Source organism: Cyprinodon tularosa, unplaced genomic scaffold (assembly GCF_016077235.1).
Source record: "Cyprinodon tularosa strain WSP-4 unplaced genomic scaffold, ASM1607723v1 ctg721, whole genome shotgun sequence".
NCBI lineage: Eukaryota > Metazoa > Chordata > Actinopteri > Cyprinodontiformes > Cyprinodontidae > Cyprinodon > Cyprinodon tularosa.
In genome coordinates this window covers 93,091-120,745 of record NW_024039476.1, presented here as the reverse complement: position 1 = coordinate 120,745, position 27,655 = coordinate 93,091, and the positions used below count along the sequence as shown (strand labels likewise).

Genomic DNA, 27,655 nt, shown 5'->3' with positions numbered 1-27,655 from the left:
TTGTTACAAATCTTTTATTAGGATGTTGTTTTTGTTGAATCCATGACAAGTTTTTCTTTTATTTCTATAATTTGCATGTCTTTATCTTACAGTTGTTAATGTGCAATTATCTTCAGTAATGTTGGGTCACAGTTAACAGGGCTTTCACAAAGTTATTGGCACTTTGAACACAGAAAGAAGGAGGATGAGCAGTACAGGAGGTTCACTAGTGCTATAGGGTTACAGAGGGAAAAGAGCAGGAGAGAACGCACCTAGTTTCTGGGTAAATATATACCTCATGCTGCGAGTGCACAACAAACAATCGGATCTCTATGTGTGTGTCTATATATAATATACAGCATGTATGTATACATGTATAGAATCATATTTATATATATACTGCTTAGAGACAAAACGACTCCTCATGCTGTGCCACAAATTATTCATTCAAGTGTGTAGGTCTATATGTTCTGGGATGTGTAAAAAAAAAAATACAGCTTGCCCTAAATGTGCAAGAAAAAAAAAAAAGAGAGAAACTTTCAGTTCTTAAATGAGCACTTCTGCAGATAAATCTTTGCAAATAGGCTGTGAGCAAAGCTGAAATGTAATCATACTTCTTTCCATTTAAAACAAGAGCCTTAAGCAATATTTATCTGCAGTCTAGTCTAGAAAAACCCAGTGGGATGCAATGACATGTTTGTGGGGTTTCTTTTGTGTATTTGGGTTAGACTGGTGTGTTGTACCAACATGGACGAATCACTGGTGAAAAGTCAATCTGCTATGACTCAGAGAAAGATTACAAGTGTCTCATTGGATCATTATGTTACATGGTTACAGAAAAAAACAGTCTAAACGCTCACTATAAAGGCTCATTAGTGCTGCATTGTATTAAAAATAAACGAAAGATGCAACTTCTAATTCCTGCCGATGAGCTTCAACCTCTGCTTTGCCTCCCTAAGAAACACATGATCAAGCTGGTGGAGGTGAAGCGTAACGACTTGAAGCATGAAGGACAGGAAGCTCAGAACAGTCTTCAAAGAGGGTGGGGGGGTACGAGGGGGAGGCGTGCACATGTGGCACTTACAGTCAAATTCAAAAAAGTGAGGTTTTTGAAGTTGTCACCCTTATAGAATACTGCATTTTTTTACTCTCTGCAATGGTTTAACTATCAGTTAAATCTTAAAACAATAAAAGGTTGAGTTATTATACATCTGCAATGCTCCCAGCAATGTGTTCTGCAAGAAAAAGCACTTTCAGATACAACTGCATTGGAAGGGAAACATGGATTTCCCTTAAGTTGCTTAAAAAACATGAAAAGCAAAGGTTAACGGCACATTCTTAGTCAGATCACCTGCAACAGGAAAAAATCAGTCCCCTGTACCGACCAATGTTTGACAGGTCAACCCGCATTCAACATGCTGCACTTAGACTTTTTCTGGTTTGAAAAACAAAAAATAAAACCAAATAATCGGATTTGATTCTATTTTTTATCAGGTGCCATAATGGAAGAACACTTGGGATTTAACTCAACAGTCTCCTTGGTCATCTATAAGAAACCCAGGCAGGCATTTGAGAGGAGAGTGGGGGAAGAGCTCCTCATACATAGGAGCTCTATGGGGGGTTGATTGCTACACATTTCTCAAAAAAGTGCATGAACCACTGGTTCTTCTCATTAAGGTGCAGAAACCACCTATAAATCTGTTTCCCTGTCTCATGGAAGGTGCAAAGTCATCTAAAACTCCAAAATAAAAGCCTTTCTGAGTTCCCACGTCGCTGAGGTGCAACAAATAAGATACTAACACACACATCTGCACAATCCACACCAAAGAACTACATAGCACACACAGATAGTACCATTAAAATCGGTTTACTTCAAGCAATAGCTCACTTTTTCTTACTGCTTTCAGTTAAAAGGCACATTCTTTTGTCTGATAATTACTAGTGACTCTTTTTTTTGTAATATCTGTACAAAGACAAAGCTAACACTTTTTTTTCCAGGTCAATACCTTTAAATTTCTGCAAGTGATCTTCAGAATTGTGAGGAAATGTTTTATCAAAGCTGCAGATCTGAGCTAAGAAAGGGTTTTAACAAAGCAAAATCCAACTAAAAGGTTTAGTTTTTGTCCTTTTAGGCTGGTGAACAAAAGATGAAATATGTAAAAAAAAAAAAAAAATTGCAGCTCAACTGCTCGTTACATCTCTTTCACTTTGGAAATAAAGCTAAAAATAAATGACACATATTGCTATCATAAGACTCCTTTGTTATACTACTGTAAAAATAGCACTTTTCCTCATTTGACAACAACTCTTTCAACAAAAGCTTACTTACATGGAGAGTTTAAAACAATCCCACTCGTCGCTCATACTGATTTAGGCACGGGCGCCTGTATAAATATAGTTTTTTCTTCTGAAAATAGACCCATCTTTATTTACCTCTTTCCTCTCAGTCCTTTTTTTTTACAATCATCTTAGTAGAAAGCCCACCCTCCCGCCTTTTACTTTTCATCACACAGACAGAAACATGCAAGAACTTTTAGAAAAATGAAAGGAGAATTTTGTCCACAATATGCAGCACAGTGAAACCCTTTGTGAGGTGAGGTGAGGTGGGCTGAGAGGAAGATGTAAAGAGGAGTAAGTAGTGTTAAAGTATTTCAATACGGTTAAATTTAGTTCCTTTCCAAAGGCTGGAACACAAGTTGTCAGACTTGCATAGAGAAAAATGCCAGCAACACTTACATTCATTTTTTTTTGCCACCTCTGCTTCCAGCCTGTCAAAATACCGTTCCTGTCTTCTGGCTAGACTGGTAGCTCCCCCTACCTGCACCTCGGGGAATGTATTTAACATGCACCAGCAGCTGCACTTACACACCATATGAGACAAGGGGAGGTAGAGGCCAAACCCTCATGCATTCTCCTTTAACTCCGCTAACACTGTTTTACAGTCGTAAAGCAAAAAAAGTTGTGAGTTTCACGTCCTGGTTATAACGGGGAGACAGCTGTCCCCCCCAAGCAGTGTTGTACAGACAGTCGAGATGTAAGAGAGATCAGGGAGAGCCAAAGAGTGAGGAGGCAAGCGCAACTGGTGGGAATACTGGTACGTGTGTCACCAGACTCAAAACCTTCCTGGGGCTGAGTGTTCAGAACAATGGTCCTCCGTCCCCACCCACGCCTTGCAGGGATTCACCTGAAGAGCCCCCGGACTCCATGCCGGCACTGCCGGCGGCCTCCATGGAGGCAGACTCAAAGCCCTGATCCGCCCCTAAAGTGTCGTCCTCCGTCTTGACTCCATCTGGGATGAAAGAGGAGTAGGCGTCACTTTCGGCCATCAGCAGCTTCAGCTTGGGGATCCAGCTCTTTCGCACCACGCGGCGGGCGTTGGTGCACATGTCCGCTGCAATGGCGTTCATCTCGCTCTCTTTGAAACTGGTGGCAAAATTCTGGCAATAAACTGAGATGGAGAAGACACAGTTAGGAAGAGAAAATGAAGACAGAGGCTCTTTATCATCACAATATTTACAACATGCATCTAATTATTGGCACATCATTAAAATTATATTTCATGTTAGCGTTATCACACACAAAGAAAACATGTAAAACTGGGTCCAACATTTAATAGAGGTATATTGATTTAGTGAGAAAAATTATGGGGGTTTGCCATGAATCAAGCAACAAATCCGTTAAGAAGAACTTCATGACCGCTGTTCATTAAGGTAGAGAATCTATAATGCTGTGGGCCTCTTCCTCTTTTAAATACATTGGGAACCTTGTGGAAGGCAAAGAATGTGAGATCCTTTAAAACATACCAGGGCATTTTAAAGATAAATCCAGCGGTCTCTATCAGAGAAATAAAAATGTGTTTTCCTTGGGACTTTTCTAAGGATATTAATCCAGAACATTGGGTCAACACAAGATCTAAAATCCCTTAAATAACTGCCTTCTGTGGCTTCTTGGTGCAGGAAGAGAATAGGTTTAATATCATGCACTCTTTATGCTTATAATCTTTGAATTTTTACAAAAACTAAATCAATTAGCATGAAATATTCCAACTGAATAGATATAGTCAAGTTAAAATATTGATTACATCGTTCTAATGCAAAAAAACTATAGAATTTTGTAGGTTTTTTTTTCATTCATCTTTACTTTTAAGCAAGCTCCTGGACACTCATTTGTAAAAGTGTCATTATCGCAAAATCAACACCCCTAGGAGACACTTGACTTTTTAACCTAGCATGACAGATTTGTTTTTCCACCAGTGTGGTTTTGGCACATCGCCAACATGCAAGGTGCAAGTAGGTGGGACAGTTTGCATGGTGTCTGTTTTCCACAAAGCTTCAGAGATGAAAGAAAACAGTCAAATTGAAAACTTTCAGTTAACTGCCTGGAATTCTCTCGAGACATTATTCAACTCCCACCTCTATGGAAAAAATATATCTACAATGCTTTCAAAATAAGATCAGAGATTTACAAAATATGCAATCTATGAAAATGTATAGCATTGGAAAGGTGATTATCCTTGTCTATCTGTAACAGAAATTTTTAATCTTCTTAGCTGTACAGTTGCACACACTTAAAATCTATCATAGTTGAAATACATTTATTTATTTGTGTCCATAGACCATTAAACTATGGTGACTAAAACAGGAGTCACTTTTTCCAGTCAGTGCTTTAATTGTACTTCATTGAGTTATACTGGAACCCGTAAATACAGATATGACTAATGTCTTTAGTTGACACAATCAGGAATCAAATGACTTTATCGAGCTTTCTTAGACTTGTTGATCCATTTAAAAAATGCATTTATTAGATTTTCACTTGGCTGCCTGTTATTGTATGGAAATCAAAGTTAAACCAACCCTAAAAGTACGTCTAAAGATCTCCTTTAGGGCTGAACTCGCCTTGAATTAATACCTAATTGTAAAAGATTCAGGGAAAATCCCACCGAAAAAATCCTTTTAAAGGTGAAATCCCACTCATTAGTCAATGGGTTGGAAAATGTTAGCATCTTCTCAGAACAACTCAAGACAGAGGTGGCCAATGAATAATAGTATCTCATAAATGCAAAACATATATTGCAAAGCCAGACTATTCATTTCCCTTTCCCTTATTTTCAGCACATTTTTTCAAGCACAAACTTTTTTATTTTATTTGCCTTTTTTTGTGATCAGAGGTGGGTAGTTACATTTACATTTAATTGAGTGACGTTTTGAAAAATATGAGCTTATATTCTCGTTATCACCCATATGCATGGATGCATATAAAAAAAAAATCATTTTTTTTTTTATTTTTTTTCAGCTTCTAAGTATTATAACAATGTAGGACAAGACCTGCTTTTACATCCGCATGCACAAGTTCGGACTTTTATCTAAACGGCTGTTACAAGCCTTCAAGGTCTTTTGATGGGACATGAATAGATACAGAAACGTAACAAATTAACCAGTGTTTTGACAGGTTTTTGACAAAAAGACAATTTTAGGCTGGATATCCATGACTGTTTTGTTTTGTTTTATTTTACCAAGCAGAGATAGTTTGTTCCCCTTAAAAGTACAATATATCGACAACTGACAGAAAATTTACACATTCTTCAACAGGCTGGTTAATCACACATATGTATGCTCACATTTAACCGCATGGAGAACTCGGTTGTCCAGGGGCTTGCGGCTCGGGTCATTGGTGGACGAGCGGATCCCTGTCCCACAGCTGTTGGCCAGAGTATTCCTAGTACATTAAAACAAAGATAGAAGAGAGGAAACTAAAATAGCTGTCCTATTTTTCTAAACGGAGTGCAAAAATAACTAAAAGATACAGTAATTTCCATTTTAAAACCTTATCCGCCTTTACATAAATACATTCCAGAAATAGACCACAGCAAACCTGTCGAAGAAGGCGGCCAGCAGCCTCCGAAGCAGCACCTTGTGTCTGGTCCCCGCGCTCACATGACAGTTCATTAGCTGGGCTCTCGAAATATACACAGAAGTTCCTGCAAACAAAATAATATGTCAGACAGTTACAAAGCAACTGCACACAAATGAAGCCATGATCTCAATGCTAATCATTTATTTCAGACATGTTTATTTGGCTGCGTTCTGACAGAAACAGAGGAGCTGTTTATTTAGTGACGGCTGTGATTAATATCAGATTGCTGTGGCTGCAGCTGTTTTTAAGACACTGTGCTGTTGGCATCTCTTCTGCTTTTACGCCATCTTAAAATGTACTTCACTGTTTTCATTTTATTTAGTATGTGGAAGAGCAGAACCCTTGTTTTTTGTAGCTTGCATGCTGAGCTTTAAGTACTTGTCATTTTCTCACCTTTCATACCCACACACATAGAAAACTATAAAGTAAGGTGCAACCACACCCACATCTAATGTGATTATCACAGGATGTCCTTGACACAAACAAATCGCACTACATGTGCAACACGGCTGTACACTTCAGAGCTACTTGTAACCATGTTAAGTGCACTGCAAAAACATCTAGAAATAATTAAAAAAAATCTTAAATTAAGTGTATTTATCCTTAATTTGAGTAGGTAAATAGGATGATTTGTCAATAAAATGAGTAGATTTACTCTTAAAATAAGATCATTCGATAGTATGCACTTGAAATAAGAAAAAGTAATTGTTTTCTCTTATTTTAAATGTAAATTTTCTTGTTCCATTGGTAAAGTGTCTAAATATTTTAAGAAAAAATTACTTATTTAGTGTTCAATTTTGTTGCAGTGTGCTTCCTCTATATGGATACATGCCATGGCTTCTTGCAGGCTTATATGATGAGTTAAGAAAATTAGGGCACCAAAATCCTAATTATCTTTTTTCTTCATTCATTTGTAAAACAATAAGCAAAGGAAAGGTTGGTTTGGTAATCTCAGCTGCAAAAAGAAAATAAAAGAAAAAGAAATACAAAATTAAATCCAAACAATGTTAGAATAAAAGTGGTTTAAAAAAAGATCAAACATTAACAAACAATGCATCTTTGATAATCAATTAATAATTTTGTAATAAATGTAACTTGACAAACAAGTTATTGCACTGTGAGAGTTCATTGGAGAAACCCCAGAGAATCGGTTATGATGTGAACCAGGAAGCAGGAACTTTATGTCTTTGTGGCAACATTGTTACCTACTGTAATATACCATCCACATGATAAGAAACATAAAACAAGACATACAGAACACAGGATTAATGATGAATATAATGGTCACTCATTAACTCTAATAAAATAATATTGAACGCCTTACTATCTCTGCCTCAAAAGGAATAGGTGCTGTTTAGCATTAAAGGGAAACCGCATCATTTTACACATAAAATATGACGTTCAAGGTTTAAAAGAAGGGATTAAACAGGAGAGGCTTAATGTTTGCTGCTTTTATTTCCAGGTAATAAACTGAAGGCATGTGAAAGACTTGGCTCTACTGCAAATTACTGCATCACAGGTCTGGTTTCTAAAAAAAGACTGCGATGCTGTGTTCAACATTAAAAACTAGAAAAAAGAAGATTTTAACTAACAAGTTGAAATATGGAAGAGAAGTTTTAATGCTGCAAGCACAATTTTTCAAACATGTTTGTGTTTTTTCAAGGGTAGGTTGTTTGGGAAGCAATAAATGTAGACACATAATTCAATTCAATTCAGTTTGTTTATATAGCGCCAATTCACAACACATGTCATCTATAGGCACTTTACAATTTAAACAGATCTTACTGGCAGATTGATTCAAAGATTTCTAGCTAAGGAAAACCAGTTGATTGCATCAAGTCATTGACTCAAAGGCAATCCCTCACACCAAGCATGCTTGTAGCGACAGTGGAGAGGAAAAACTCCCTTTTAACAGGAAGAAACCTCCAGCAGAACCAGACTCGGTGTGAGCGGCCATCTCCTGAGGCTGACTGAGGTTCAAGGAGACAGAAGCAGAGATACAGAAAGAATCACAGAGATAAAAAAAAGTGTCAACCAGCTCTAAAGTCATCCCTGTCTAGGAAACACGTTTTCATTTCTTAAATATTCTCCACCAGCTAAAATAATGCTTAAATGCACAGAGACCACGATAAAGGTCCCCGTGTTTCTGTTATGAGCTTAGATATAGATGGCTGCCCTGTTAATGAGAGAGAGGATAAAACACTTTCTGGAAGTTTATGACAAACAAATCAAAATAGCAACTTTGCAAAGCAGATAAGTAGCACTTTATGCAAACATTTTCTCCAAATGATTAACTGGAACTAAAATGTTTTGAAAGCCAAATTCTCATCAGATATCAAGGCAAAGGAAATGTCCTAGCGTTAGCCAAGGAATTGATGAAAATGTTTAAGTTGGAGCAGGATAGGCGATTACCTTTTTTTGTTTGAGTTATTAAGTTTTACGGCACTAGTGGTTCGCTTTTTCGAAAGTAGGCTGACACCAAAGGGGGTATGAGAGAGACATACGGCAAAGGGCCACAGGTCAGATTCGAACCCCGGTCAGCCGCGTGGAGGACTAAAGCCTATGTACATGGGTTGTGTTCCAAAATGCTGCGCCACCAAAGCATGCCCCAGGCAATTACCTTTAACAAAAAAAAAAAAAAAATGAAGCTACTGTTCATGTAACTATCAGAAGAATGCATGAGGTTTTGTAATCCAGTTACACTGGAGGAGAATCTCTATTTAAAACAAATAGGCATAACAATGATCACATGACATAATGATAACCAATTATGCAACCACACTATTTATGAAGCTCGCCTTAAACTGCTAAAAATGCCACTAATTATCAGATCAGGACTCTTTATTCTACTCTTGGCTGACTCTGATCTTTATAACGGGCAAAAAAGTCACAATGAGGACATTTCTATCCTATTCAATTCATTATTTCTATACTTGAAAAAAAAAAAGTAAAATAAATAGAGTGCTGCATTCCCTTCAGTTCTTTAATCTTTGTAACTTGCAGAGTAAAATAACATCAGACGTTAAATGACATTTCTTATTTGGCTGACACTTTTTAGGCCACACTGTAACTATGCAGATTTAAGTTTATATTTGTTTTTTCTAAAACAGGATATGTTTAGATGCATATCATGCTCTGCATTAGTAATAAAAGGCCGTCATAGATAAGTAGATTAAGTCTGACATTTGATTACATTTTCCTTGACATGATTATAAGCATAGCGGCATATCTCCTCTTTATTTTTACTTGGAATTGACATGAAAACATTTAGAATAATAAATCTCACTGAATCATCCTTCAGTATTGTATAATATATTTTATAATGAAAGAATGTATTCACATACCTGAGACTAGCTCTAGTTTCTCAGCAGGGTCCCCTTCCTCGTACAGTTTGGGATGGCAGCGGTTGCCAATCTGAGCAATAAGTTCTGGGGGAAGACAAGTAAGATCTCGGCCTCGCATCCGACCGCGAGTCTCTGTGTGGTCAGGAAGGGCCTCAACACGCTCACCGGCAGCTGGAGAAACAGTAAAACCCACATTACACTGATTATATATTCTGCTTATGTTGTGTACTAAGAAATGTGGATTCAATAGTTTCAAAATGGACTACCTGCTGCTCCCATATTCAGCATGCTGTACATTGTATACATGTTGCAGATCTGCCTGTACTGCTCCTCAGCACTTTCATCTGTTCCCTCTTCCTCCTCCTCATCATCATGGTAGCTGATGGGTGAATCACTGGCATAGGTACTCAGCGTGCCAGGGCTAGCACCCTCTGACATTCCAAGCCCTGCTGCAGAACTCCCATTGGTGCTGCCGGCATTTCCGCTGATCCCACCAGTGGGCACCATGCCCGTCAGGCTGGTTGTTGTGGCATTCATGCCTATGGCCAGTCCAAGAGATCCAGGGGTCTGGATGGCACTGCCCCGCACCGCCTCCTGGGAATAACGGGCCGCTTTTCTGGCTCCTCCTCCTCCACCTCCTCCACCTCCACCAGACCCTAACCCGCCGCCATCGCGGCTGCTTCCACCTTCCCACAGCCGCTTGGCAACAGGAGTGCAAACCACAGAATAAGGAGTGGCCGCTTCCGTCTGGTTGGATGGCTGCTCTGTCTTAAGACGTGAAACGAGAGGAAGTGGTGTCACACTGGAGGCGGGACGCGGTGCGCTGTTACTGGTCTGTGTTACGGGGCTCTGGGGCTCTGAAGTAGGAGCTTCCTCTGCATGAAGACCCTGGGAGTCACAACTGGGCGAAGATACCTAAAAATAAATACAGATATGGTGTATATAAAACCTTTCCACTTGTGGAATTGTGTATAGAGCATAATGACAGAGGAAAAAGTTTTTTTTAAATCTTATTTTGGTATAATTGCTGCCCTAATTGGGTCGCTCTGTCAGCCAAAGGCTTGATTTAGAGCTTCTATACAACAGCTAATGATTAATGGATTACTAGATTAGTTAACCATTATTTCAATAATCAGTTAATCACGATTAATCTGATTAATTGTGTCAGCCTAACTCAAATCATGAACTTTCTTCTACTGTTTATGGCAGCAGGAGCCATTTATTAAGGCCAAGCATCTCCTTTTTGGTACCATCTGTTCTCAGGCTCTGGTGTTCTAGTGAATGGATTTATTTATATGATTTTGTTTCGAACATTTCCTTTATAAACAGCTTTACTGAGCTGTATTCCAGTCACACTGAAATAAAGTTTTTATTGAGTCCAGCTTAATTTGGTCCAAAAACAAAATATAGTAACTGAAACCTAAACAATCTGAGCTTGTGTTTTTAGATTACATTTACAAGTATTTTAACTTATCCCAATGTTATTGTCTGACATTGGGATTAAATCACTAGGGCTCTGGGATTGGTAACTGTAATTAACGTCGCCTTCGTTTAATTAATCTTGCTGTAAAATAATGACATTAAAGTTAAATAAACTGGCCTTATAGCTATTTTCAGATCAAAGCAAAGTAACGGCTGCTTCTCTTAAAAAACTTTCAATTTCATCATGCTTGAAGTGAAAGTGAAATACTTAAATAAACAGGAAGACCCACTTTCCAAGAGTATGTTAGTCAGTTATATTATCACTAGCGTAAGGAAGCCTCATATATGAGCAAGTAGATTCTGACAGAAACTATAATAGCATGTTTTTCTTCAACTTTTATATCAAAAGCTCAATTTATAACAGTTTTTTTTTTATGTAGCTTTACCTTGAGGAAGAATTCAGTGCCCTTTTCCATGATCTGTTGGATCTGAAGGAAGCCTGCAGTATACATAAGAAGAAATTGGTCTCCCACAGTCATGCTGAGGCGGCCCGTGTAGCAGAAAGCCAGAATCTGCTGGAAGCACTGGGGCTGCACAGCTGGAGGCAGCTCAACAACCATGGGGCTGGTCTCGTTGCTGTTAGCACCAACAGCATTGCTGCTGCTGCTGAAAAGGTCCCGGAAATAAGAGCTGCTGGCAGCCAGAACAGCTCGATGAGCCTGAGGTAGAAAAAGGGTGCAACAAGCAAAAATGAGTGCTGGCTTTCAGGTCTTAATAGTTATGTATAGAAAAATATACGGTATATGGAGTTATTACATATTAGTTACATTTTTTTAACCAAAAAACTAAAAATATGATTGTACACCTTTGATCCATAATTAAATAAGTAATTGAATGATCAACGTTTGATCAGCTTTAGCACAGACTCTGGACTATAATGATTCCATTCTTAGCAGATATTTTTTCTGTACTCCATTTGATATTACAGAAGGCCTTATTTCTTGTGAAATCACAAAATAACATTTGTAATGCTTGACTGACAACAGGACAACTTTAAAAGGATCAAAAATAAAAATTGTTTTCTCAAATGACAAACTTTAGACTGGTTGCAATTTCTTTGATTCACTATTTAAATTTGTGAATTCTGAGAAACAGACAAAAAGAAATTGTATGAGCCCTGACCTAAATTCTATTGAACAGTTTAGAAGGAGCCTAAAAATGTGATCTGGAACAGGCACCTTTCAAACCTGAGACCACTGGAGCAGTTTGCTCAAGAGGAGTGGGCCAAAATACCTGCTGAGAGGTGCAGAAGTCTCAGTGACAGCTCCAATAATCATGTGCAGTGATTTTCTCAAACGATTGTGCAACAAAACATTAAGTTGTGGGTACCGTCAATTTTGTCCAGGCCTGTTTCATGAATTTATTTCTTAAAATCATGCACCCCAAGCATGGTTGAAAAGCAATGTCTGATTTTCAATTTGCTAATTTTTATATCTTTTTTTTATTACTTTTGTCAAAATCCAGTTATTTCTGTGACTATTAAGAGTTTCTTCTTTTTAGTTTTGTCTTCAATTTAATGTTTCGTTTAGCAATAACTAAGTGCAATATTTATGGAGGTTGTCTCTTCAATAATTCAGTGCAATATATATGTATATATAAACTTCTATACCCTGTATATAGCTAGCTCTTAGTTATAGAAAACATATTTATTGTGCAGGAATAAGGTCTTAGCTCTGTTACACTGGTAGCCAAGTAATCGACATTTCATTGTCAAGATTCACCTTGTGTTTTTTTGTGCAATGACAATAAAGGAGGTCTAAGTCTCTAAGATCTAACATATTACACCCTGTATAAAACAATTCAAAAAGGTGACAGAGAGCTAACACATTCCCAACTTCTATAACTGTATCCTTCTTTTCAGCTTCCCTCCAGTTATAAACACAATAGTATCATAAAGCCTGATAAGTACCTTGAAGGCATGGCCCTTGACCACAACGGACACATCACAGTAAAGGCCCTGGAGTCGCTGCTCGTTCAGACACTCTAAAATGTTGTTGCCAAAGTTCGGGATCGCCATCTGGAGGGTCTGGGCCATGGCGCGCCTACGCACACCACCAAAGGGTTAGCTGGGAAAGAACGACAGAGAAAAAGTGCAAAAGTTAGGCTACCACTATGTCAAGTCTTTAATTTGCAACAAGGCTGTCCCCACAGTAGACCTCAAGAAATCCACTGAGCTGCAAGGCTAGCTGTGTCATTATTCACATGGTAAGAGAAGAGCTTCTCAATGGGTAACGCTTTGATTCATGGATTTTTGCAGCTTTATCCACAGCTATGAGCAGGATCGAGGCCACACAGTGGGATAACTTGGATAGATGCACTCAAAGCGATGACAAAAACTCTTCTTGTGATGTCTGTGTGGTGAGAAGCAATTCAGAGGGTAATGTGCGGAGGAGGAGCAATGTAACAAGGCTGTGTCAAAAGACAAAAGGCTCAAAGAAAGGAAAACAGGTGAGGAATGCAACACTCAAGACACCATAAAATGCCTCATATTCATTCAGTGCAAATAAAACTAATACCATAAAGATAATCTAATATAGCTTTGGTAAAATAATTTAATTCCAAAAAAAAGTAGTGTAAAAAAAATGTTCTTAAACCTCAGTGTAACCCTGACTTTTTATTAAAAAAGCCTTCATATAAGTAGAATTTTTGTTATTGCACCAGCATGATCTCTGAAGAAAAAAAAATCACATTAGGTGAGGCTGAAATAATGACCTTAATATTTTATATAAGAAAACAGTTTTCATTAATGATTTGCTCTAAGGAAATCAGTGTTAACAATATTTTATTTGTAATCCCAGACTTCCCCTTTCCCTGAATTGTATGAATCAGACATGGGACAGTGGCCGGTTTATCTTACCATTCTTCTAATCCAGAGAGAGGAGAGACCTTGCCTTTGAAGTCATTAATAATTTTATATGTAGAGTAATGGTTTAACCACTAAAACTGTGCTGAAACTAAAACTGAATAGATACCAAAGTTTATTGCAACCACAGAGGAGGATGGTAATAATGGTTAGAATATTCAGCAAACCTCATGTTAGAAGATAGATCTCTAAAATAACCACTGAAAGCTACATTCATACTAAGTAGACGGTTGGAAATGCAGAAACTCCAGCAACAAAAACTCCAGGTAGGACTGAACTGAAACAAAAGATGAATCTTTGGAAGCCTCCCAGGGTTAAGTGTGTTAGGAAATCTATGATACTTTTGGCCATTTTCTCTTCCACTCTTTAACATACAAATAGCCTCTGCTGAAAAAACACATTTAGCCAAATCAACACAAAAATTGTTTACTATTTATACCATTTACATTTATATTTTTAGGATTTTTTGGGGGGCTTTGTTCAGGAGTCTCAATACTAAAGGGCTTTGTATACATTTAAAAGGAAAACTTATTTCTCCTGGAATTTATTAATTTTCATGGATGTGTTTAAACTTCCCCATATAACCCATCATTTCCATCTTTCTGTAAATAACTTCGCTGCACACTAACTGTAATTGCCAGGACTAGGCTTACTAAAAGCCTTTTATTATCCCCTGTTTTGTGTAAGCTATAAAGTTGCACGTCCTCAGATAAGTGGGTCATGTTCTCTTATACCGTGTGTGAAAGTGTGTGTGGCCTGAACATAAACCACATTGCATGTTATGTTCACCTCAATCAACAGTGAAAACATTACACACCGGCTTGACTTTACACTTCTGTCAGACTTACTGCTTTAGGTACGCCTGACTAAAAATCAACCAATAACAGCAGACTGTGTAAAAATATGTGGGGACAAAGGCTAGACGTGGGTTTAACTGTGTTTAACTGCGATCGTGTTTGCAAGCATGTATAAAGTGAATCCACTGCAGCTACAGTGACTTTCACAAACATTTGTACTCTTGAACCATTTTACATTTTGTACAGTTATAGCCACAATGTTAATGTATTTTAATGGGATAGTATGTGACACAAAATATAGAGAAAAGCTGTTAAGGGGAATTGACTTAAAAAAAAAAATCATTTTCTTTACAAATAAAAGCACAGCTCTCTTTTATGAGTGCATCTGATAACTAAAGTAATATGGCAGAACTCTAAACCCTTCCACCTATAACAGAAGGATTGAGGAGCTGCATGGTTTTTGGTAGCACTGTTGCTTTTAGCAAGAAGAGCCAACTTTAAACCCTGGCATGGGCTCTTGTTGCAGTGATTTTACAGATTCTTCCCATGGAAGATTGTTTCAGTTGTAGTACAATAGTTTCCTCTAACAGACCAAAATCACTATTGGGTTATTGTGATATGGTGCATTCATGCCGAATCAAAGCAATAACCTTGGTGGAGAAAGTACCAGAACCAGGATAAGGTGGCCGACCATGCCCTCCTCTGGAGTTAAGGAACTACCATGGGAGATTTTAGGAGGCAGCTGTAGATTGGAGAAGTCCACTGGGCAGAGAGAGCCCAGGGATGGGGGAGAAGCGGCAGCTGGCCAAGGCTAGCTCTAAAGGCAATTAGCAGGAGATCAAAGGAGGAAATTGGTAGACCAGAGAATTTTGCCGGGTAGGGAGAGCACCAGAGAAGGAGAGATGAGGTAAATAGCCAGGGCTAGCTGTGGAGGTCAACAGCCTGAGGCTAAAGGAGGACAGCAGTAGATTGGAGAAGTCTGCCAAGTGCAGGTGGCTGGTATCTTTGCTGGTGCTAAGGGAGGGCAACAAACAGATCTTCATAGATTAAATAAAAATGTCTTTTTTGGAAGCCACTTAAAAACGTTTTAGTTGAGGTTTATTCCAATAATCGATTGATTATGATTAATCCAATTAATTGTTTGGGCTGAAGTGGCTGATAAAACCAAAATCTGAGGAGCAGGCCTTAAGCACCTGAGCAATAGAGGCCCAGATCTACCACACTAGGCAACATCCCACGTGCACAAACAACACAGTATCTCATGCAGGGTGTAAGATAGGAAAGGAGTGCACAAAATATCATAAGCAAGTGGAACATATAATGTACAGAAACATCTGTGCAAGTACAAACTAGATAATCCAGGTCAAAATGGGAGTCACTTCCCAAAGTGATAAAAAATGGCATAGCTAGATCCCATTAGACCTTTAGATTCAAACAGCAGAAGGGTAATGACCAATCAACTGAACATTTTGAACACTGATAAGCTGCAGAGGACAGTCAATGGAATCGATATGCCCATCCCAAATGACTGAAATATCAGGAAAAAGGAACACAAGAAAATGGAAAATTACCAAGGGATCAGGGAGGAACTAGAAACAGTCTGGTAGGTGAAGGCAACTGTAGTACCCACTGTAGTGGATATTGTCATCAAAGCACTCAAAGCAGTACCCCCCCCATACTGGAGACATGGCTCCAACCGATACCTAGAGATACATCAGAGGTCTCAGTCTAGAAAAGCAGAGTTGTAAAAACATTTGAGATACTGATAGAAGACCTGAGCCGGAGATGAAGAGCCATCCACCCTACCATAAAGTTTATGGAGTGGGTAAGAGGGCTGAAGGAGCATTTCATATAACTACTGGATAAAAATAAAATAAAAAGCTAACACTATTCAAATATGCTTACTTTTCAGTAAAAACATAACCAAAGCTTTTCTTCAAACAGATTTTTTTCCACTTACAAAATACTATTTGAATGTATGCTGCTATCAGGCAAACAGGAAGAACAGATATGCACTAGATATTTTCAACTGAACAACTCACTGATACCCACCCAGTGAGAAGTATACCACCAGTTTTGGTGCGACTGCAACTGATGAAGGCTGCAGCGAGCAGCTCCATCATATCCAAAGCCCTTCATTTGGGACCTAGCCAAGCTCCAGGGTAAAAGAGAAATGCTTGCTTTGTCTCCGTCTCTCTCAAGCTCCCTCTCCCTCATACTAAAACACAGATGCACACACACACAAACTCAAACAAACCCACAAAAGGCACACTGAGTCACACATGGACATTAGACAATACTGCTTGTTTACAGTTTGGCGAGCTGCGCCCAGCACACACATGCATGCACGTAAAGTCACACAAAATGGCATGCTAAGAACAGGGTGTGTTTGCTCAGTTTACCCTGACAGAGATAGAGAATGTGTGTGTGTGTATGCGTGGTTTACTTCATGTCTGCCTTTATGCACTAAGGAGGAACAGTGGGGCCTGCAGAGTTGAGAGGGATCATCTTAGGACATTATGCCATTAAAAGTAGAAAAAAACAGCAATGGGAACAAGTCAATCTCACACTGTGGCTTAACTTTTGTACCAGTCAGCCTGGAGAAAAAAGTAGGTCAAACATTCTTGCAACATACACACACATTTTCACAGTATGCTTTAGGAATATTTTTACCACATGCTTTAAATGGGACTACCTACAGATTTACTTTTCAGAAACTCAGTTAATTCTGTTTTTTGGTGTGTTCTCCCCTGGTAGTAAAAAAAAAGTGTGAAGAGGCTGGTATACCGATATAGGATTTATCATGGATGAAAAAAATTTTTTACGCAACTTATTGTTATGATAAATTTGTCATGTGGTATATGACCATGTGACAGAGGCGGCAATTAAGGACAGAATTGTGTGGGTTGTCACTGACATAGAAGAGCAATGTCAGCACTAGAAGTTATTTGTTTTCATCTTTTCCAAAAGGGTTGTGTAAAAATATCATTAAATATTGGTTATCGGCCATATCAGCAACATCAATATTGGATATCAGCATTTGCCCAACTTTTAATACAGATACATTCCAATTTTGGTTTCTTGAAAGCTCTACAAAAGGGGAAATATTTAAGGTATCTGCCATTGCATGCCTTGATAAACCAAGGGCATGGTTGACCAAATTAGACTCATTTGACAAAATGAATGAGAAATTTTGAGACATAAATTGCATGTGGAGCCAGGGGAATGGTTAAATATCACTTCAATAGGTATAGTACTATCAGCAACTCTGTGACTGTGTCTTTTACTATAAATGCTTTTAGGATGTAGCTACAATTTTACCTCCTCCAGCGGCATGCATGTTTACCAGCTCTTGTTTTAGCCTTCAACTTTACTGTTTGCCGTGTCTAGCCATTGCAAAATTGCAATAACCTTTGGTTTTCTGAGTCCCTTTGTTTCATTAAGATGGCACCAACATTCAAAAGCTTGACCAATAATTACCCTTGTTTTTAGGGATGCCCTGAAAATTCAACCATTGAAAATTTTCACCCAAAAATGCATTTTCGGTTGTCAGCCAATAGAGATGTAACACGGGAACAACTCAGCTAAAACTTCTGATGGTGGCACGAAAAAGCACATCCAGAACAAGGAAAAAATTATACGCTAACAGAACAGCCAGCATGAAGAAAAACATTGTTGAGTGTGCAATGAAAAGGACTCAAGCAAAAGAGCACAGGTCGTGGAGCAGAGTTTGTTGGAGTTGAGCCTGTGGCAGACAGATTTTGAGTGATGGTGTAAGAACTTAAATGTTGCGCATCAGTCTCACTGTGCACTTAGTTCAGTGGGAAAGAAATGTATATCAAAGAAATACAAATGTCCTACATCACTATTCAAAATATGAGAAAAATGTGTCACAGAAAGGGAAACTGACACTCCAACTGTGGTGGACATGTTCGAAAACATAAAAAAGTTTCCCAGTGATTTTGCCACATAACAAAAAAACGTATCACTAGTAAATAAATATATTGACACTTTTGTATTTGGTTTACTGAAATGCCTTGAGTAAAAAAAAAAAGAAATAAGAGGATTAGTACACATCATAGCCAAAAATGCTATGGATCTAATATTTGACACAATTTCTTTCTGTGTTTCGGTTTTCGTCCTTGGTTTCCTAGGCAAGGCAAGGCAAGGCACTTTTATTGGTATAGCACAATTCAGTAGATGGACAATTCAAAGTGCTTTATATGAGTTAGATAACAAAAAAAAATAAAAGCAGAATAAAATCAAAAACACTTGTAGAACAAATAAAAAAAATTGGACGACAAAACAAGCAAAATAAAAGCAAGTAAAAAAAACATGATAAAAGCAGGTAGAAATAAAATAACACAATTGGATTACAATCTTAAACTAATAATACCTCAGTTAGCAGTTTAACTTCAACTGTCAGAGGCAGCTCTAAATAAAGGGTTTTTTAAAGGAGAAGTTCGGTTTTTTACACTTTAAGCCCATTTTCTGTAGTGTCCAGGATGAAATCGAATGATCGACACCAAAAGTTTGACAATTGCTCCTGTCTCTGCTTTTTGGCTCATTTAGAATCACCCCCTGGCTGCTTTAGAATGGCTTGCATAGAGCATGTCCGATAATGTCCTTAAAACAACCTTAAACGTTCTTTTTTTAAAATATGCTACTCACCGGGTCGTCAGCGCTGTTCAATGACGTTCCAAAAAAAGTTTCGTGAAGAAAAAACGTCCCTGTAGTGTTTTATTTAGCATTTTGTAAATCCCATTGAGTTCTGTAGGAATAGTCAATATTCCGCTGCCACCGGAAACGGAAATGGGGCCTGTTTACACAGTTGTAGTCTTTTCGCTTCACTCTGTGTACTCCGACGTCGAGGTGCTAACGTCTCTGTTAAACACTTTAAAAAACTCTGAAAATGGAATACGAAAGGTGGATTCTTGATTCTCGACGTCGGAGTACACAGAGTGAAGCGAAAAGACTACAACTGTGTAAACAGGCCCCATTTCCGTTTCCGGTGGCAGCGGAATATTGACTATTCCAACAGAACTCAATGGGATTTACAAAATGCTAAATAAAACACTACAGGAACGTTTTTTCTTCACGAAACTTTTTTTGGAACGTCATTGAACAGCGCTGACGACCCGGTGAGTAGCATATTTTAAAAAAAGAACGTTTAAGGTTGTTTTAAGGACATTATTGGACATGCTCTATGCAAGCCATTCTAAAGCAGCCAGGGGGGGATTCTAAATGAGCCAAAAAGCAGAGACAGGAGCAATTGTCAAACTTTTGGTGTCGATCATTCGATTTCATCCTGGACACTACAGAAAATGGGCTTAAAGTGTAAAAAACCGAACTTCTCCTTTAACTTTGACTTTAAAGAACTCAGGCTTTCAGCACTTTTACAGTTCTCTGGGAGTTTGTTCCAGATTTGTGGAGCATAGGAACTAAATGCTGCTTCTCCATGTTTAGTTCTAGTTCTGGGTGTGCAGAGTAGGCTTGAACTGGACAACCTGAGTGGTCTGGGAGGTTGATACACTGACAACAAATCTGTTATGTATTGAGGTGCTAATCCTTTCCATGATTTATAGACTAACAGAAGGATTTTAAAGTCTATTCTCTGAACTACAGGGGGCCAATGTTAGGACTTCAGAACCAGGCTGATGTGTTCTACTTTCTTAGTTCTAGTGAGAATAAGGGCAGCAGCGTTTTGGATCAGCTGCAGCTGTCTAATGGACTTTTTAGGCAAACTTGTGAAGACACTTTTGCAGAAATCACTTCTTCTGAAGATAAATGCATGAATGATTTTTTTAGATCCTGCTTGTACATTAATCGTTTAATCCTGGAAATGTTTTTCAGGTGATAAAAGGCTGACTTAGTAACTGCCTTTCTGTGCCTCTGAAAGTTCAGGTCTGAGTCCATCTTGACAACAAGATTTCGGATCAATGGTTTGCTAGCTGTAATAGTTGTGAGCTAACTCTTGATCTCTACTTCTTTGGTCTGAAGATTATTACCTCAGTTTTGTTTTTATTCAGTTGTAGAACATTAATTTGCATCCACATATAAATCTGTTCTGCATTTAGCCAATGCTCTGATGGGTTTATAGTCACCTGGTGACATTGTGATGTAAAGCTGTCTGTCGTCTGCATAGTTATGGTTACGGATTTGGTTGTTCGCTATATTCTGAGCCAAGGGGAACATCTAGATGTTGAATAGGGGGGGCCCTAGATAGAGCCTTGATGAACCCCACATGTGAGGTAAAATCACTTTCTTTCAGGAAGGATTTAAACCAGTCTAGTGCTGTACCAGAAAAGCTCAAACACAGTTTTGCAAACGCTCTAGTAAAATCAAGTGATCAACAGTATCAAGCGCTGCACTAAAGTCTACCAATATCAGCACAGTGGTTCTTCCAGCATCTGAGTTTATACGATGTCATTGAACAACCTAATTAGGGCAGTCTCTGTACTGTGGTTGGCACGGAAACCTGATTGGAAGACATCAAAGCAGCTTGTCATTGTTAAGAAGGCATTTAACTGTTGAAACACAACTTTTTCATCTTACTGTTGAAGGGGGGGGTTGAGATGGGTCTATAGCTCTGAAGGACCAATTTGTCCAAGCTTCACTTTTTCAACAATAACTGATAATTGCTGTCTTTAAGACTCAGGGGGGAAAAAACACGACATGAGGAATGTGTTTATGATTTAATTCAAATCAGGCTCTAAAACAGGTAAGACCTTCTTAATAAACCCTGTGCGTAAATCATCAGGAACACGAGTTTAACTGCTGAATAGTATCTTTGAAACCTTTGCAGTTTATTGGGCAGAATTGGGACATTTTAACAGAGTTTATTTTAACTGGAGACAGCATTGGTAATGGAGTTGGCGCTGATTTACAGACTGCTTTTCAAATACCGTGGATTTTTACCTGTATTAATAGCATTTGTTGGAACCCGTTTTGTGTAAAAAAAAAAGACACCGGCCAACAGCCTTAAATAGTCAGACTCAACCACGGCCAAGGCCAAAGAGCTGTTGGACAGGAAATATGAAGGAAAGAACATTTTAGACCTGCACTAGGAACAGTGAATCTAGACTAGGCAAGCAGGTCGGTGTGAATAAATCAACCGTGGGAGCAATTATGAATGTCAGGTTTGTACAGGATACTGTGTGGGCATTCTAGGCAGTATTTCTAAGGCCTTTATTTGTTTATCGATATTGAAACTGTATCGTTTTGACCACAATTGAGTAATTCATAGAAATAAATTTTGGCCATATCATCCTGCTGAGTTTAAACAATTAGCTGTAATATATTTTTTTAACTCAGTATAATATTTACTTTTCTCCACCACTCTAAACATTCTGTGGATATATTACTTTTGACAAATCAACCCCTTTAATAAAAACAAAAAAAGTTGTAGCTATCATCTTAAATTAGCAGTCATCGTAGCTGTACATCTCCTGGTAAATTGACCATTTACTATTCTGTAGTTTTAACTTAGAGAATTCCTGTCAAAACAGCAAACTAATCGTACCATCTACTTTAGAGGTTTGGGGTTGGCAATGGGGTCTTTCAGATTGTCCATCGCCTCACTCCCTGTCTGATTATTTTATGTAATAATAAAGGTCTTAGAAGTGCCTTGCAGCTGGGAATGTTAACATCCACAAAGCCTAACTGGCAATGTTTCTTATGGGTATCTTAATCAACAGCCTAAAGGTGCCATAAGCAGTATTTCCATCCAAATGTGGTGTGAATTTTGAGCAAACTTAAGAAGTTTAAAAGTGAAAATGTGAATGAGAGGTGTTTCCATCCAATGAAGTGAGTTAACGAGGCAATGCAAAGCGAGGGGATACTACGCTTTGCTGTAGTAACAAGTAAGTGAAGTTAGCAAGCTGTTGAATGATGGACTAACTCCGTCTCCCAGCACGGTGCAAGTGTAGTCTTTGTTATTTGTCGTCATCTTCACCCTACAGCGGGCTGCTGTCACAGGAAATCCCATGATGCTTTGCTAGGATAGCTCTCGCAAAGCATTACGGATATATCTGCTCGTCTATAAACATCCAAAACTAAACTTTTTGTTTAAGTCTATGCAATCAAATTAGGAAACAACAATTGTAAGGCATTGTTGGGAAGAGGGCAAAACAATGAACCAATGAGGACACAAAATAAGCTTGTCAAAGCTCTATTTTTCCACTGTATTATTTTCTATATTTGCAGTTTTGGTTATTTTTCTGACAACCAGATAGGTGTTTCATTAAAGCAGTATTTAGAAATCCAGACCTAACATGAAGCCAGGCTTGACCTATTGCATAATGTGGGCATCCTGACTAATAAGTTGCACAAAGAACAATCCAGACTCAACAAATGTGGCTGTCAATCCAGGTTTAATTTATCCAGATAAATGCATGTGCAGATTTCTTTAAAGACCATGAGCTCGATCATAGATTGATGCAGTAAACAATAGCATATCAACTTATTACCCAAACAGCCTAAAATGCACATTCTCTAATCACTTCTCTTAACTGAAAACATAATAATTTAAGGAGTTAGTAGTAATTTTCTAAACTGAACTTTAATCTTGGGAGTGGAAGTCAATATTATAACGTGCAAGTCTGACAGGTGATAGTTTGATTTGGTTCCTCTGTGGTGTAGAAACTTAAGTCTTCGACTTCAATGTAGGGAACCTAGGACTGAAGCCTGGTTGCATCAATAATGGTATCTGACAAAAAAAAATTCTGTCAAGCAGCTGAGATGTAAGTTTTTTTTTATTTTAATCTTATAATTAGTATATTTATCTTATCAATATGTATACAGAACCAATATGACTGAACCAAAGGAGATCTGCACTGCAAAAAAATCTAACATTTTAAGGCAATTTTTATTTTATAAGTTCAGCCAAGCCATCTAAGTTTTACTTTTAATTTTTCCTAAGCTTTGAATTCTTTTATTGTAACGTGGAATACTGAATCCTTATCTTATTTTATTCTTATCTTTACATTATTTTATTCTTGTATCTTATTTTCCACTGTTTATATGGGAAGGGTGTCATTTTAATGTGTTGGTTGTAATTTTACAAATTTTACTTATTATGCTTTATTTTATTTTGTTCTATAGTACTTACAATCTTATTTTTTCTCTTCTGTAAATGGTTGCACTGCAAGAAAATAATTTCCCAAAAGGGATTAATAAAGAAATTCTTGTTCTAAATTGTTTCAACCTGTCTAAAATTTGTGGTGACTTAAAAAGATATTGAATAAACTATAATTGTTTTATTTCTTATTTAAGAATCATACTTCCCATTTAGAGATTATCGTCCAACAGTAGGGAAGTTTGTTTCATGCAGTCAATAACAGTCTAAGTATGGGACCCACTTTAGTGGTTACTCCATGAAACTTTGGAGGTTCCACACCATGACTACTGGTAACTTAACTATAGCTTGCAGTGAATTAAGTAAATCTGAAGCTTTGTTGCCATTTTACAAAAGATCTTTTATTTTGATAAACAGCATCTCTATTGCAGAAGTTTGCATGGTCAAAATTAAACAGTAAAAGAAAATCTGACCCTCTAACTCAAAAGCTAACTTCAAAGGTGGGTATTAACAGCCATAATCTAAACGTTAGCTGAACTTTCACCTCCTGAAATAACCAGAAATGTAAAGATATAAGAACTGGTCTCTCATTTCATAATGTTAAAAATCACAACTACCATGATGTCTGATTGGACCTAAACAACTGTACCTATATTTAACACTTATTTTTTTAGGTTTACACCACAAAATATAGTTGTTTTCCAGCCCAAAAAAGGGAAGCTGTTTTTTAGTTTTTTAACAGTGTCGTAACAGGTCAAGATTAAATGTAGTTAAATTTTGCAGACTGCTAATATCTGGATAAAATGTTGACTGTAATTTGTAGAGGGTGGAGGATTTAGCAGTGGAGCAGGACAGAGCTGAACACAGTATAAATTCTGGGTCAACGTACTCGTATACCATTCTCTTACCTATTTTAGGTGTTAAAAAAGACCTATGTGGCTGGCACAGCGGGTGCCAACCATCCCCCAGAATTCACAGCAGCAGAAGAGCTGGGCCTTTGATACAAACAAAAGGTGGAGTCATGGACTCAGCCAGGCCACTTTGCCTCCATGTTGCTGAAGTTGCAGTCAGCATCACAGATCATCTGAAGCAAGATGTGCTAACATAATTTAATGCACATAATCAATGTATGCGTTTGACAGTAGGCAGACAGTAGACCCACCAGAACCTGATGATATGACAGGATTTTCGAAAAAACAAAATCACCTTTATGTGCTCTAGATGGGTGTTTTATCTTGACATGTGTGCAGTCCAGTGCCACACGTTAAGGTTGTACGAAAAGACTAAAAGGTAGTCTGCCTATTCTAAAGTTGCTTCTTTGATGTGTAGTCATATTCCTGCAACCCACAATGTTTTAGAATCTTACTTCGTGTGGTTTATTCTTCTGTGTCTGAGACAGCTTATAAAGATGTGCATATATAGTTTTAATATCATATAATACAAACTTTTGTTGTGGCGGCAAATAGTGCTTTCCAGAGTTTTTCAGCATCTTCTACTGTATAAAAGGAGATGGGCATTAGCTCTGTATATTGCTTGGTCTGAACGTCGGGATCCAACACTTGTAAAGCTATTCCAGGTAAAAAACTCAAAACTAGACATGCCACGGAAAACAGGACACATGTGCCCGAAGCTATTTAAATGAACAGAGAGCATGGATACCTCTTCTGCTTTATCAGCCATTTCTCCTCTAATTATGTTCTAACAGTCTTTTAAAGGCCTGCTGTCAAACTTAGAACAATCCAATATGGATAAATAGAAAGTTAATAATGGTATTGGCTACCATAACGCTGCTTGACTGGGTGTTAATATGTATCAGTGGTACCTCAATACAGGCAGATAAAAGAAAAACATAAATAAGATTACGGGATCAAAGGCAAATCACAGTCTTATCAGTGTGACTGCTGACTGAACAGATAAGGACCAAGGATTAACTAAGATTACCATGGTAACTAATGTGTTATTGGTTTGATTAAACCAAGTTGAGGCTTAATTAAGTCAGAATTTCTGGAAAATCCTAGTTTAATCAACTATCTTGTATATGTTGAATAGCCCCTGGGTTCAGACAGATGTTTCATACTTGCTTTGATATCAGAAAATTTGGCATCAGGTTTTCTATAGTATCCTCATACTCTGCACTAATGAAACATGTAACGATAATAATGGTAATGATAAAAAATACAATTATTTTGCTTGTGACTCCTGTTTCATCAGAATGAACAGAGAACTGAACTTACGGACATAGAGATACACTGAAAAAAATGCAAACAATTTTGGCATTTACATATTTAGTTACTTTAACACAATTGTTTCATTTTAGCAGGGTAGGACATAAACAATTGAGTTAAAGTAACTAAATATGATTAATTAAATGCCGAAAGAGGAGGCATTATTTTTTTTAGTGTAGGGTGCAATTTAAAGTGGTTTGAAAATAATATGCAGCCACATGAGATTCATTTATACATAATTATAATAATTGAACTTTATTGATCTCACACTGGATAAATTTATCTCTGCATTTAACCAATCCCCTTAGGGAGCAGAGGGCTGCCATTGTGTGGTGTCCCGGCACCAGTGTGGGGTTAAGGGTCTTGCTCAGGGACCCAGAATGGAGGCTGTGCGGATCGATGGGGATTACCTTGATTTGTATTGATTTAAGTCATAACCTTAAATCCTACCTGCATGACTTGTTTGTGCATCTGGTAGAAAAATAAAGGATGAAATGTACAGTTTAGGTTTGAAATGCCAAAGGTCAAACTGACCTCAAACCCAACAGTGATAAACAAAACAACAACCAGAGAATAAACACAGATTTAAAATGCAAAGGTAATTTCATAAAAAACACAGAAGTCCAGTTAATCCTGCTCTTCATCAACAAATACCTCCATTTCTTACACTGCAACATGGATGATTAATGCAGAGTCACTGGAACACAGTTGATCCCCTCTGTAAAGGCATTTCCTGGTTTGCATGTCTTCATGCCTGCATACCTGTGCTGCTTCTCTCATGTCAAGACATATACAGCTGCAGCACTGATGAATGATTAGTCATATCAAAGCAGCGCAGACATATAGACCTAAAGCTCCTTTCTGAATGTCTGCCTATGCATGCCCCACTGGAAAGATGTTCTAAAAAAGATGCCAGACTGTGATGAAGATGTGAAATGTTGCATGCACTATCCCATCCGCAGCAGGCCTAGGAAGAGGTGGCTAACGGCTAAGCTAACAATACTGTTAAATATTTTGGGCGCACCATCCCAGCTCAGCCAGCTGCTCTCCTCCCGGATTCACGTTTCCGCGCTGAGAAAGAACAACATAAACAAAAGCAGGACTTACTGCCCGAGAGGAGGGTTAGGTGCGCGCAGAGGGACGCGCCGGTTTTAGTCTTCTTTTTAGCTGAATATTTTGATGATGGGGGAAATGGGCTCCCCCTCTGCCATCCTCCATTCTACCGACATCAACAGGTCATCCCAGGACGCGCAGCAGCTGAGGGGGAGCCAGACGGAACCAGTGCGCCACGGAGCGCAGGGGGGGCCGCTGGGAGCACAACAAGGCACGATTCTTCAAAACCGAGCCGAGTATTAAAAAGAAAAGCCATTTGGGAAGAGACTGTTTTCCCAAATGAGAGTTTGGTGATGCATATGGAGTAGATCTTTAACATGTAGTGCGATCTGATCCGGAGATAGAGCAATCTGAAAGTTCAAAAATGCGCGTTCTTAGCTTGGTTACCCCCTAAAAACTTTAATCATCCTGCATCCGCTGGACCCATTTGACCCTCACTTCCGCAGCTCCTGGTGGATCATCATCCCCCCCACCCCCCTATGCAACGGCTATAAGATAAAGCGAGACACTCACCCCCTCACTGGGAAGCCGATGCGGAGCGTTGCTTTAAAGGAGGAGACGCGGCGCTCTCTCCCCCCTTTTCCCCTCAGTCCAGCCGGCCATTCAGTGCGAAAGAAACGGCGATAACAGAGCCATCGAGGGCGGTACAGTATCCCGAGGGATTGCGGAACACAGAGCCACTGATCGCACAGAGCAGAGGAGGGAGGAAGGCGAGCATGACGTCCTCGTCACTCAATCGCATGATCGTTGAGAGCGCAGCCTCATTTTGGGGAGAGACCTATCCCTGAACGGCGGAGACAGTTTGCGCATTGGCACAGCAGAAAGGCTGCAATGAGAAGGACTAGTTCCCAGTCTTTCTTTCC

The 27,655-nt window shown here is 38.5% G+C and overlaps 1 protein-coding gene across 3 annotated transcripts; it reads right to left on the bottom strand.

Annotated features, from left to right (window-relative positions):
* On the bottom strand, positions 1-27,619 carry LOC119772645 (nucleus accumbens-associated protein 1). Of its 3 annotated transcripts, none has more exons than XM_038269158.1 (8): positions 27,306-27,619; positions 12,628-12,784; positions 11,105-11,377; positions 9,503-10,151; positions 9,237-9,407; positions 5,851-5,956; positions 5,597-5,694; positions 1-3,427 (listed from the first exon to the last, which is right to left on the bottom strand). In XM_038269158.1, the coding sequence occupies exons 2-8, from the start codon at positions 12,751-12,753 to the stop codon at positions 3,117-3,119; spliced, it is 1,734 nt and encodes a 577-aa protein (XP_038125086.1). In that variant the 5' UTR covers positions 12,754-12,784; positions 27,306-27,619; the 3' UTR covers positions 1-3,116. The 3 variants fall into 3 exon arrangements, with proteins under 3 accessions (XP_038125086.1, XP_038125087.1, XP_038125088.1); XM_038269159.1 differs by lacking the exon at positions 27,306-27,619 and adding an exon at positions 26,787-27,253; XM_038269160.1 differs by lacking the exon at positions 27,306-27,619 and adding an exon at positions 16,431-16,585.
* Positions 27,620-27,655: the final 36 nt, after the last annotated feature.

Excerpts from the sequence above, each read along its gene's own strand:
- LOC119772645 (XM_038269158.1), bottom strand. The coding sequence starts at position 12,753 with ATGGCCCAGACCCTCCAGATGGCGATCCCGAACTTTGGCAACAACATT. Across the intron at positions 10,152-11,104 it reads GCACTGAATTCTTCCTCAAG|GTATCTTCGCCCAGTTGTGA; the intron begins GTAAAGCTACAT and ends ATTTATTTTTAG. Across the intron at positions 9,408-9,502 it reads GCTGAATATGGGAGCAGCAG|CTGCCGGTGAGCGTGTTGAG; the intron begins GTAGTCCATTTT and ends CTGTTTCTCCAG.